This window comes from Podarcis tiliguerta (assembly GCF_965153285.1).
Source record: "Podarcis tiliguerta genome assembly, chromosome: 1".
Taxonomy (NCBI): domain Eukaryota; kingdom Metazoa; phylum Chordata; class Lepidosauria; order Squamata; family Lacertidae; genus Podarcis; species Podarcis tiliguerta.
Window position 1 is genome coordinate 28,720,122 of NC_139534.1, and position 13,884 is coordinate 28,734,005.

Sequence of the window (13,884 nt, forward strand, 5' to 3'; positions counted from 1 at the left end):
ACAGTCAATAAGTATTTTTTCACCTTTCATTTGACGTAAGTTTTAAAGTGAATTGGACCAACAGAGGTTCTGTTCCATCCATTTTTCCAAGCAGCTCCCAAAACGATGACCTTCCTCCACTTGAGTTTGATGGACTTAGGCTACATTGATCAGGATACCTTCATGAGAATGAAAAACCACGAATTATTTTTGTGACAATTACTTTCCCAATGATTAGCTTTGATGGAAGAATTGGCAACATTCTCCTTGAGAATTGGCAACATTCTCCTTGTATACAAATACAACATTTATATGGGCGGGGGCTGGAGTGTGCTTGTGACTGGTCCATCTCTGAGTAATTATTTACATGGTTGGTTATACATACCCATTGAGTCCATGGCAGCACCATACTTAACACCATATTCAGGATAAATATCTAGATTGTCAATAAGATTATCACTTTCAGGAAAATATTTGCTTTTCTAAAAAATGACTAGGAACAGTGCCTTTAAACATCTTAAATAAGTTTTTTAATAATTGGAATAAAAGTTTGAAAATCACGGAAAGGTGTACATCATCCCTGAATCATGTAAGTCAGAATGCAATAACTGTGATTAGAATCGCCCTGTATTGTTTTAACTGTGCTTTCATCATTCCCCACATTCATCCAGCTGTTGGTGCCATTTCTGATGTTATATACTGTATGGTAATAACATTGTATCAGGCCAGAGAATGCCATAATCACAACTACTTTGGTTAATTTTGGTACTCAGACCTATCGTGGGTCATGCAGTTTATTTTGGCCCTGCCTTAAATTCCACTGCATATTTGATCTCGATGATCAGGTTCGAAGGATGCCAAACCAAGTCACAACCTAAGATGAGAGTTCTCTAGCACCTGAATCGATAATTCTCTGAATACTTCTAAGAGTTGGTCTGAGTACCAGAGTAACAAAGAGTTTAAAAATGCATAGAAACCAACACATCTATGCACTTGCAAGAGAGAATGCAAAATAAAGGCTGTGGGAATGAAATAAATATGTTTCTTTCATTGTTGACATTTCCTTTTTTTAAAAAAAAAAAAGTAGTTTGTTTGGGGGTGAAATGGTATTCTGTGATTATCTGTTGTCTGGTGAACCCCAGTTTACTGCACCATATCCAATATTGTTCTGGAGGGTCCCCCACCCACCAGGAGCTGTTTTTCAGGGAAAGAGGGAATGGATAGGGAAGATAGTCAAAAATTGGTTGCCATGCTTTGCAGAAGTGCTTGATGCTAGCATAAAGCCACCCCTAGATAAAACTCAATCTTTGTGGGGGTGACGGGGAATCAATCATTGGTATCGTTCACGTCCAAATTGAGAGCAATTTGGGTCATGCTGCTGATTTCAACTTTTTTTGGGCGGGGGTGGTTCCTGTCTGTGGTGCAAGCTTGAATTTAGCATTATAAATAATATTGATAGATAAAGCTGTTTAGCAGTATTTTTTTTTCTGCCAATCAACTAATGTCAGTTAAGTCAGAACTACTATGACAAAATTGTTCTTTTTTGAAAAGAACAATTTTAAGAGCAGCAGGGGAAAAAATGCACCCTCTATACAGTTATTGATAAATTATACAGATTGACACCAGATAAAAAAATTTGGGGGGGGGGGGATATTCTTACCATTATTGCCCCAAAAGCATTTGAAATTTCCTTTGGTAAGTAACAATGCACAGCTGCATATGGGTATGTTTAGATGTTCTAAGGCACTTGAACCGTATTCAGGTGTTGCAATTTCCACCCGGTGGTTGCAGAGTGGCTGTGTGCTCTGTCCCCACCTGCACTGCCCCCAAACTGCATCCCTGACTTCCCATTCTGATCAGGAAAGTCTGAAGGGAACAGGGGGCATGTCTAAGTTCATTTGGTTGTGTGCATTTGGAAGCCTCTCCTATTGGAAGTCCTGTATTATCAGGGTTCCCAGTCACAGGGAGGCTTCTCGGAACATTAAACTTACGAAAACCCTTCAGGGCTTCCCACTCAACACAGGAAGCTGGGAGGTGGAGTGGACATACAGATGGGCTGGCATGTAGAGGTCCCGTAATCTGAAGTAGGCTTTTGTGAACACAGCTTTGCTTTTCTGGAAATCTGATTTGAGATGTGTGAACATACTCCCGTGCATGCCCAGTCACATTAACCTCAGCTCAGAATCCAATACATACTGCTTTTTTAAAAAAATGCATTGTGTGATCTTACTTACAGAAATTAAGTATTTCCAGCACCACTGAAGGCAGCACAATTGATGTTGCTCCCCTGGGAGAGGAGGAAGCGGAAGATGCAGCAGAAGACCCATCACAACCAAAGGCTTGCTTTACAGAAGGTATCAAGGGCAGCAAACCTAACAGTGGGGATTGCACGCAGGACAAAAATATGTATTTGGGAATTGCTGTATCCTGTGAGTATGTGAGGAAGCAGGGGGGGAGATGTTCAGCCAAATGACTTTATGCTTATGACAAAGTGAGTTGTGGCCCATGGAAGCTTATGACACAATAAATGTGCTGGTCTTATTGGTGCCACAGATCTCTCTGTTTCTTTTGCTACAACAGACTTAACATAGCTACTCCCGCTGGGATTTTTCCTTGAGGAAATGCTATTTTAAACGCAGTTTCTACTTAGAGTAATGAAGCTGTTTTAAATTTACGTTGTGTGAGTCAGTTTAGCAAACAAATGTAGGGATGGGCAGAATGTCTGGCACCAGCAATATGTAGGCAGCAACTGAAAGGTTCTGGGTTGTATTCAGCAAAGCGCTACGGCTAAGGTTCCATCAGGGCAACAATTTTTCCTGCAGGATTGAAACTTCACCTCTTCCCCAACCCTGCACAATTGTTCTGGGCTTTCCATAAATAATAAAATTGGCTAACAGCTATCCGATTCATATATTGCCAGGAGGATTTTTTTTCCTCTTTTAAGTCATTTCTTTAAATGAGCATTTGTGGTGAAACATATTAGATTAATGGCAGACTATCAATCTGTTACAGTGACGTTTTTCCCTTTGGAGTTGGGAATCAATATGCTGGCCTGTTCCTGTCTGCACTGCTCCAGATTGTCAGTTGGGGGGAAAAAATCCATCCCTTTGAAATTGGAGTCTAGAATAAGTTTGCTGACTTTGTCCCAGAGGATTTCCTACTATTCAGGATGCAGTTAGCAAATTGTTTCCTGCTTCCAGACTCCATAGGAAGATCCTTTCCATTGATCCATTTTCGTCCTGTCATTAAGCAGAATGGTAGAGAGTCCTGGGGGTACTCTGTTTCTTTGTCTGAGAAAACAGAAAGTAGAAATGGTACCAAAGGTTTCCTTAAAAAGAGGTATTAAGCCGGAGCATTGCTAGGTACAGACCTCTGGTGACAAATTAGCAAAAAATAAATAAAATTGCATATGCCATTTTATATGTATAGATGCAAATTTAGACTGACTTTCAGAGGTAGTAGTAACAATAGTGTGAGGGGAATAATGCTTGCTGTCATATGACACTAGACATTATGAGTGATCCAATAAAGTCAGAAACCATGGTTTCCCACTATGAGAATGAACCATGGAGAGCCTCAGGCTTGCAGGCTCCTCCTTCCCACATCTCTCCCGTCTGCAAGGAGGCCAGAAGCTCTTAAACAAAACATGACTCCCATTATGATGGAACTCAGAAACTGTGGTTTGCATTAAGTCTAGTTAGAAAAAAGTCAATCTGAAGCCACAGTTTGATGCTGACTTTCCCCTGCTGCAAACCTCAGCTCCCTGCTTTTGTTGCACTAGAAACTAAGGTTTGCTCAAAAGCGGAAGCAAGTCTTCATTATGAAAGAGTTCTAGCAGTAGTTCTAGCGTTAGTTCATTCATATAGCAGAAAATCGTGTTTTTCTGATTACATCTTAACTTTAGCTCTGTACTCATTATACTTGTGGAAGCACATTCCCCACAACAGTCATATTTGCAAGGGTGAAATAGGAGAATCACATTTTTCAGGAACAAAAGACTATAATTGGTGTTCTGGGAAAATGCAACAGAGGAGGAAGAAGATGTAATTCCCTGACAATGTATCTCTGTACATATATGAAATCAGGTTCTCAGAGCAAGAAACATAACTTATTATGGTTGTTATTTCATAATACACATAAAATACATAATGCCATACACATTGATGATGCTACATTAAGAATCACCATCATTGTGCACAATGAATGTAGAAATACTGTTGTATAATGTTTAATTAGATAAATGAATCTGGCAACAGTAAAGACAAAAGAGCAGAAACTAATAGTTTGTGTCTTAACACCTCAAAGACCTGTGTTGGTGGTTGATTTTATAGCCTCCGTCATCAGATTCCGACATTGGTTTCTATGGTGCCACAAAACATTTTGTTTCCATAAACATACCTTTGGTTGCATATTTCAGTATTGTTCATTTACAACAATGGCTTCAGGACATGAAAAACTTGTGAGGCTGCATCCAGAGAACTATGAGCAGAACTATGAATGGAAAGGCAGTGGGGTGGGGGGAGTCACACCCTTGTGGCTAACAGAAGTCTCTTCTAGAGAGTTGGGGTGCCTTTTGGGAAACTGTGGGAGGTGGCACTTGAGGCTGTAGGGAGAAATGAAGATCTATGAGGATTTCCTTCCATTTGCAGAAGGGCAGCTCAGGGCCCAATCCATATCCTGGAGTTTACCTAAATATTTTACTTTATTTTATTTTTAATTATTTCATTTCATCCACCAAATATTCTGATTCCAGGCTGTGTACGGAGATTCAAATGCTGTCAGGTCAGCATAGAATCTGGAAAGGGCAAATTATGGTGGAACCTTCGCAAAACCTGCTATAAGATAGTGGAACACAATTGGTTTGAAACCTTCATTGTCTTCATGATCATTCTCAGCAGTGGTGCTTTGGTAAGTGGAATATAGATCATTATGTTGAAGAACGGAGTGTATTAATTAATTGGGATGGGAGGAATTGTCCCAATTTGTACACAAATGAATTTATTTTGGGGTGGTCTTCTATTCCCTTCTAGTTATATATATATATATATATATATATATATATATATATATATATATATATTTCTCCCTTTGAAATCCAAGTAGCTATTCGTTAAGATTCTCTTATAGTCACAGTTGGGTTTGTCTATTACCATGCTACCATTTTAGTTTCCTTTCCTAATCCTGACCTTCTCACTTAAAACAAGTTGTGGGAATGTGTCCCTCTAGATCAGCCTTTCTCAACCTGTGGGTCCCCAGATGTTGTTGAACTACAACTCCCATCAGCCCTAGCTAGCAAGGCCAGAGCTCAGGGATGATGGGAGTTGTAGTCCAACAACATCTGGGGACCCACAGGTTGAAAACCACTGCTCTAGTTGGACTACAACTCCCATCATTCCTGAGCTCTGGCCATTCTGTGTGGGACTGATGAGAGCTGGGAGTCTAACAACATCTGGAGGGCTATAGGTTCCACATTCCTGCTTTAGTTTTCAAGCCTTTTTTTGATAAACTCCTTCCCATGAATTATACTGCATTATGCCATATTCTGGGTGTTGGATTGGTAGTTTTAATGAAACAGAATTACATTTCATTTTGATATATTTTTTAATGTTGTTTGGTGCATTTTGATGTATTGGGAAGAATTTTATTTTTGAGAGGCTATGTTGAAATCAATTAAATAAAATAGCAGAAACTTCTTTAAAAGAGTATTTTAAAGAGTGTTGGTAGCGTCTAGATGTCTTATAACTTGTCAAACCAATTTGGTGCACGTACGTGTTTAGATAATGTGTAGATTCTGCATTTCAAGCAAATGTTAGAAAATGTTCCAATGGGATAGCAAGTCACAAGTGTCCAAAATGTAATTGAGATGTACATAAATGTAAAGCATAGCCTTAAAAAATATCAGGCACAGCAGAATGAGTGACATTTTGTCTCTCCGCACCCCCCCCCAGCCAATATGACCTTATTTGTAGTAGCGTTTTCCTTCATAGGCTTTTGAAGATATATATATAGAACAGCGCAAGACTATCAAGATCGTACTTGAATATGCAGATAAGATCTTCACATACATCTTCATTCTGGAAATGCTTCTGAAGTGGGTAGCTTATGGGTTTCAAGCCTATTTCACAAATGCCTGGTGCTGGCTCGATTTCCTGATAGTTGATGTAAGTACTTCCTTTGCCTAGCAGCTTTGTACATTGAATTGTTGGTGAGCCATGCTTTCATCATAATGCATCATAATATTTAAAGTGGGCTATTTTGGCTCAGTTATGCATCGCAGTCAGAGCAAGATGCATTCTTGTACACCCAGTCACCTTCACCAGTTTAGGTATCTTACCTAGTGGGTGTTTGCTTCAGCGACCTAACACATAGTACCTATGGGAAGGAACTGGTAATAGAAGTCCCTTGCTTTTTATTCAGGTGTGTTCTGTAGATATAGGGATTTGTTCTGGTCTCTCATGAACTGGGTTGCAACACTTTGCCCTCTGTTTGTGCTCAGTGCCCTTTCTACAGTGTTGCCCACAGTTATCAATTTCTCTTCCCATGTGTTCTTGTGTACTCATGACTGCCTAGATGTGGGGATGTGGCAGCGTTGTAGTGCTGTGCCATGTGACTTGATGTGTTCATAATCTTCTCCTTCGATATCTCATGTAAGCTTGATTCTGTGCTACGTTTGGCTACTGGGCTAGTCAGGAAGCTGGCCTCCAACATGCCTGGATGCAGATTGGCGCATTGGTCTTGTGGTTAGTAGCTGGGCTCATTCTGTACCCATCATTACTGAATTGTTTGTCATTTACAGTATAGGTGGGTAATTCAGGGAGGTGAATAACAGTAAGATAATTCGTACTTTAGATGCATCCTTTGCTGGAACTATGTCCTGCGATTGTGCAAGACCCATATGGAGTGAATTTTGAAAGGCACCATATCTGAGGGCACCCTTTCTAAGGGCAGGAACCTTGCTAAGCAGACCTAGGTCTCCTCAAAGACAACCTGGGAAACCCATTTCACTGCCCTAAGTTCCACCCTGGGAAAAAAGGCAGGATATACATGTGGGTAGGTAGGTAGGAGGAAACAGAAATAGCTTGTCCAGTAGTGGCTGCAACAAAAGCCTCCCATCAGCAACTTTGCTGCCACTTAATGGGAAAGGAAGGGACAAGGAGACAGAGAGCACAGGGTTGTGTGGGCAAGCTAGCGATGGCAATGTGATGGGTCTGCCAGCGCATCCACACAGCCCTAACCTTGCAACCTCCTCATCTGTCCCCCTCTTAGTATGTGGAGGTGTTGCTGCTGTTCGCAGGCTATTGTTGTGACTCCATCCCACCAGGTGAGCTGTTCCTGGGGAGGAAGGAAGGAACATTCATCTCGGTTTACTTGGCGTAATGCAGGTTCCCCCTCTGGTTTAAGTTTGCAATCGAGCTGATATTTGAATTCTATCTGTTGTTTTTGTTGTTAACAAGATATAATCTATACTTTTTCAATAATTCTGTAACTGTTGTTGTTTCTGAATAGGTTTCTATAGTGAGTCTAATAGCCAATGCCTTGAACTTTTCCGAACTTGGTCCCATTAAATCGCTTCGGACACTGAGAGCCTTGAGACCTCTGAGAGCATTATCGCGATTTGAAGGAATGAGGGTGAGCAAGACAACATTAAATAACAGTTGAGGGACTCGTGGTCAGAAACAGCAAGCGGTCATCTCTGTTTCTTAATGTAAGGGTATCGGTGCTGTTTTAGTTTGGAGTTGCTAGCAGGAACATTGCTTTCAACCAGGAGTGGGGGGCTGAGGATAACCATAATGCCCCAAAAGGAGTCAGTGGGATGTGTTGTGAGCCACTTTGTGGTCTTTTGATAAAGAGTGGTATAGACATTTAATTAATTATAGTAAACATTAAATCCAAGGCAAGCATAACTTGACTTGGGGAGAATTTTTGTGTGTGTGTGGCATCCACACGAAAAATTGTTGTTACTATGCTTCACTTTTGTCCCATCCTTTTCCAAGGACCTCAGGACTGCATACATGGTTCTCACTTCTGTTTATCCTCCCAACAGCCCTGCCAAGTAGCTTAGATTGAGAGAGGAAATTCCCCCAGTAGGCTTTGTGAATGAGTGGGGTGGTCTCAGTACCGAAACCCTAACTGAAAACCAGTCCCACCCAAAAGTGACTAGAGACCACCCATTCAAGAATCTTTCCCAGAAAGGGGGCATTTGCAACCATTCTATAGTTGTTCAGATCTTTCAGCTCCAGGGAGAATTTCTGAAGGAGTGGTCTTACTGCTGCCTCTTCCAGGCAGCCCAATACCATTCCCTCTTGGAGTGAGGCATTGATAAGCTCTGCCTTCTCCTCCCATCACCAGCCATGGGGGTCAAGGGTCAAAGAATGCAAATGGTCACCTGCACCCACCAGGTACCCTACCAACATACGCAGGCTGTGGTAATGAAACTCATTCAACAAAACTGAACAACACAGCATTCTGGACACCCCTTGAGATTGACATGCTACAACAGTGGAGTCAAGGTCCAAGCAGATAGCAAGCAAATCACAGCAGGCCACAACCTCCTTTGGACCAGTATGTAAGAGCACTTGTTCCATGCAATAAAACTGAACTGCATGGTATATAGATGATGCACTGGAGGCAGCGAATTCAGCCAGTGTGGTGTTAAGAGCAGTAGACTCGTAATCTGGTGAACCACGTTCGCGTCCCTGCTCCTCCACATGCAGCTGCTGGGTGTCCTTGGGCTAGTCACTTCTTTGAAGTGTCTCAGCCCCACTCACCTCACAGAGTGTTTGTTGTGGGGCGGGAAGGGAAAGGAGAATGTTAGCCGCTTTGAAACTCCTTCGGGTAGTGATAAAGCGGGATATCAAATCCAAACTCTTCTTCTTCTTCTTTGGTGCCTTCACTACGACTGAGTAGGCTTGATAACAAGCATATACATATCTTCAGTCATATTCACCAGGAGCTTTTCTGCACTTGCATTCTAGCTGCCCCCCCCCCCCCAATACAGGTGTCCCAGACAATAGCCTCTTACCCAATCTCCTTCTTTTGGTTATAACCCAAGTGAATATCATCCCTTCCCACCCACTCTGCAATAAGCTGATATCTCCGCCTGTAAGAGATTAGCTCTCCTGTTATATTCACAACCTTCTGTTCTCATTTGTTCTCTAATACATTATTAAGCACATAATAGGATCCCACTTCCTCTTCCTCATTTCTTCTAGTGGAATATATTTATTTAGATAGTTATTTGAATACGCAATATTCACATTACCTTTTATATTAGGCTTAAATAATTATTAGGGCAGCAACAACAATCCTCCTTTTAAACATATTTTTAAATGCAAAGTGACCATATCATCTTAGAAAGATGTGGTCTTCTGTGACATAAGTGTGCATCATCACAGAGCCAGAAGATGACTCATTCCATCTTAGAAAAGGGATTATGCCTTGGGGGAAAGAGGTGTGGGGAGGGGTTTGCCAAGGGCAGCTGTTCTTGGTGGATTCAGCAGCAATAAACATGCTTTGGATAAAGACTGCAAGCTTTATACATGTAAAGCAAGAATAAAGCATGAAATGCACATAGACAGCCTGCTTCTGAGCATAATGCACAGAACTAGCCTAAAGCATGATTTGTGCAATAAGACCACATCATCCTAACTAACTAGACTAAGGCATAAGGCCTTATCACTGGATAGGGTTAAACATAATAAGGCATAAGGCAGGAGCCCACTGCTTTCGCTGGAGTTGCTAAGAGCCTCCAGTACAGCGACAGACATGGCCTCTTAACAGCCATGATGGTAATGGTTTAGAAACTTTCCCCCAGAACTGTGGTTTTTATTTAAATGCACATTTATGTTAATCAAACTAATCAGTTCATTAAAATGCTTCAGCCAGTTGACTGGGATTTAATTGGAGTTTACTATTAAGTATCTGATAAAATCTAACACCACCATCAGAAGCTACCTAAATACTTTTCCCAACATCAAATCTTTTGCAGCCGTTTCAATAACTTCTGTTCACTTCTTTTGTCGTTTTGTCTAGGTGGTTGTGAATGCTCTGGTAGGAGCCATACCCTCCATCATGAACGTGCTTCTCGTTTGCCTTATATTCTGGCTAATTTTCAGCATCATGGGTGTCAATATGTTTGCTGGCACGTTCTACTTTTGCATGAATAATACAGATCAGAAGATGATTTCACATGAAATAGTTCAGAATAAATCAGTTTGTGAAAGTATGCCAAATGTATCCAGATGGACAAATGTTAAAGTAAACTATGATAATGTGGGAGCCGGATACCTTTCTCTACTTCAGGTTGTAAGTAATCCCCCATTAAATACCGGTAATAACTTCCATTGGCAGTAGGTTGGATGTCAGTTTTGTCGGGTGGAATCCCATTGGTGTCCTTCCGCTCATAGAAGGACGCCTGCTAGGAAGGGAGGGGGAGGCAATCTTTCCCAGTTTCCTCCTACAGCTGTCCATGTGTGCTAAAATGGTCACCTGTATATGCAAGAGTTTTAAGCTCTGCTTTGGAAAATTTGCACCATATTCTCATCTATTAGAACTTAGATCGTGGATAGCTTTTAACATATTGCCTCTTTATAGGCCACCTTTAAAGGATGGATGGAGATAATGTATGCTGCTGTGGATTCCACAGGTGTAAGTACATGATGGTGTATCTTTTTCTTTCTCAAATGCTGATTATAAGTGTGTGTGTGTGTTTTAAAGCGCTTACTATCATATTTATTCTCTTAACAACGAGAATAGTCTTGTCTTTCCAATTTGTTTTTAAAAACATCATCCCCCCCCAAAAAAATATTGGGCATCTTGTCTAAGATTTGGTACTTGGCAAGTAGGGGAATATTCTGGAAGTGGAAATTGCTTTCCTAAGGACCAAAGAGCATGAAGTTAACCTTTTACTCTTAAGTCTGTTTTTTGCCTTGGTTAGCCCCAAATCTGGGAACAATTCAGGGTATCCTACTAAAGGGGTCCAAGGTTTGGGTTGTGTCCGAAAGCTCAGATGGGGGCCAACATGCCATAGGACATCCCTAAATGGCATCCTGGTGGGATTTCTCCATTAGATCTGCATAAATCCTTTCACCAGGATTAAGCCTGATGGTGATATCAGCCAGCAATCGGGTTTGCTGTTACGGGACACAGACTCAATGCCAATGCCAAATCCAGTTTACATCTGCTGTCAATAAAATTGTGGCCTTTTTCATCCCAAGCTAGTCTTATGTCTTTCTTACTACGTTTACAGTGTTAGTTCCCACCCCGCTCTCATTCATTGCCAGTCCACCCACAAATTAACCCTTTACCTTGAGTCTGTTGGTTAGGAAAGTGATTTAGCAGCTCTGCCTCCTGTTTGACCTTCCTTTCCCTTTTATTTTCTCCCTCACTTAAGTCCTTGTTTCTATTCTCTTCCCCCCTGCCTCTCTTTAGTGACAGCTAAGGGAGAGTGGGAGCAAGCACTCATGCACTAGAGGCCCAGACCTGGGAACATAAGAGGCTGCAAAGACCATTAGTTCATCTGGATCAGTATTGGAAGCAGCCCTCCAATATTTCAGACTGGGGTCTTCCAGCCCTACAAAGAGATGCCAGGGATTCCAGTCCTACTGTACCATTAACTCTTAGAAACAAATGTATCCCTAGTTTAAATTGCCAGTGAAACATGGGAATAAACTAATCCCAACTGTGGTTCTCAGGAAGCAATTGCAAGACCAAGGCCATTCTGTAGAACATTTTTCAGTATCTATAAGGGAACATTGGGTTTTTTAAAATATGCTCTAGTTTTGTGAACTGGCCTTATGTATTTTCTACAGACATCTATATGCTTGTTCTTATTTCCTTGGTATTGGTGTTTAAGCAAGCACCTACATGTTTTTAGAAGATAATCTATGCAGCCCATTGGGTACTGATCTATTTTTATGTTTCCTTGCATTATAGTTGGATAAACAGCCCAGATATGAGGCCAACCTGTACATGTATCTTTACTTCGTCATCTTCATCATTTTTGGTTCATTCTTCACCTTGAATCTTTTCATTGGTGTCATCATTGATAATTTCAACCAGCAAAAAAAGAAGATAAGTGTCCAGATTATTCATTTCTACTTCACACATTGAGCTGTGTTTCACAGAAAATACAGTGGTACCTCGGGTTACATACGCTTCAGGTTACAGACTCCGCTAACCCAGAAATAGTACCTCGGGTTAAGAACTTTGCTTCAGGATGAGAACAGAAATCGTGCTCCGGCGGTGCGGCAGCAGCGGAGACCCCATTAGCTAAAGTGGTGCTTCAGGTTAAGAACAGTTTCAGGTTAAGAAGGGACCTCTGGAATGAATTAGGTACTTAACCCGAGGTACCACTGCATTCAGAATGTCATAGTTGCGTACCATTCCAGAATCAGCACTATGTTTTCTTACTGCCATAGCATTTGGAGATGCTTATACAGTACGACTGGTGTGTTACTTAATTTACACCAATATTCAGTTTTCTGAATGGTCAGCTGAACTTTTTGTTACAGCATAAAACCTCATTGGCAAGTTTGCAATGAGACATTTGCCCCTTTCCAGCATCTCTTACAAATGGATAAACGAGCGTAAGCCATAAGGCAAATGGAGTGCCTGAGTGCACCTCACGTCGTCCATTAGCAACAACAAACACTGCTTTAGAACTTGACCAGGTTATTGAATTTGGAAGGAAAAAGAGAGATAGAGTTGGGTGTCATCAGCATATTGGTGATCTCAAAACCCAGACATCCTCCCCCTGTGGTTTTGTGTAGATACAGCTTGGGGAAGAAGATGGAACCATGAGAGACACCATAGACCAAAGGCCAAAGTATCAAACAGGAGTCCCCTAGCACCTCCTTCTGAAACTGCCCCTCCAAGAAGGTCCAGAATCACTGTAAAACTGTGTCTCCCATTCCCACCATAAGGTCTAGAAGGATAGCATGACTGGTGGTATCAAAAGTCATAGAGAGGACCAGCAGAACCAACAGGAACACTCTCCCCATTGTCCTACATAGATAATCCATCCAGGTGACCAAGGCAGTCTCCATTTCATAACTATACCTGAAGCTTGACTGACTTGGCTGTAGATAATTTTCCTCATCCAGGAATACCTGGAGCTGAGGTGCCACAACTTACTCAAGCCCTTTGCCCCCAAATGGACAAGGAGCTTCACATTCTGATATGTATGGGGAGAAGGGATAGGAACTCCAAGTGTACATCAGAGCATCATGGCTCTGAAGTTGATTAGTTAGTTACAGATATGTATGATTTTTAATGGATCTCGTTGTTCTCCATTCAGTCCTTCCCAACCATAAACCACCACTATATTTTATTTGGGAGCATCAGGGATTCCATTTCTTGAATAGAAGGAATTTCATTGGAACGAGTTTTTCTCTGACAGAAACTCTTTCCTTCTAAGGAAGCTGTTTCCATCTCAGGAAGAGGGAATCTTTTGATCCAATCCAAACTGTTGATAGAATTACTATTCCTTCTGCTGGAGGTCAACTGATACAACAATTAAATCAATTAAATCAACATTCTGCACTGTATGCAAGCTGTCAGTATCCTCTAATACAATTTGCAGTGACCTATGGATGATGAAAATAAATTAAATTGAAACGTACAGCATATGTACCAAAAACCACCACTAAGCAAGTACCAGAAGTAATTCAATTCAAGAAGGAGTTAACCGAAGCCAGTAAACGGCTTCTTTCAAGGATATTCCATCACTTAGGGAACAAAGGGTATTCATCAAACAATGATCCGCATCAAATATTTTCATTTTCCTCTTTAAAACAAACCCTACATGAATGCAAAATAATGCCTGCACTGGTAGACTGGGCAGGTGAATGTTCCATCTTTATGGATGGAATTAAATGCCGATGTTCCATCTACATGAGCATATCA

The 13,884-nt window shown here is 41.2% G+C and overlaps 1 protein-coding gene across 2 annotated transcripts in view; it reads left to right on the top strand.

Annotated features, from left to right (window-relative positions):
* Window positions 1-13,884, top strand: part of LOC310660475 (sodium channel protein type 1 subunit alpha-like) — a 53,237-nt gene that overhangs the window by 34,879 nt on the left and 4,474 nt on the right. For both annotated transcript variants that reach the window (XM_083405278.1, XM_083405277.1), the window contains 7 exons: window positions 2,216-2,333; window positions 4,733-4,887; window positions 5,967-6,140; window positions 7,486-7,608; window positions 10,012-10,284; window positions 10,573-10,626; window positions 11,914-12,055. In XM_083405278.1, coding sequence (XP_083261404.1) covers window positions 2,216-2,333; window positions 4,733-4,887; window positions 5,967-6,140; window positions 7,486-7,608; window positions 10,012-10,284; window positions 10,573-10,626; window positions 11,914-12,055 — 1,039 coding nt within the window. The remainder of the gene's footprint in view (window positions 1-2,215; window positions 2,334-4,732; window positions 4,888-5,966; window positions 6,141-7,485; window positions 7,609-10,011; window positions 10,285-10,572; window positions 10,627-11,913; window positions 12,056-13,884) is intronic.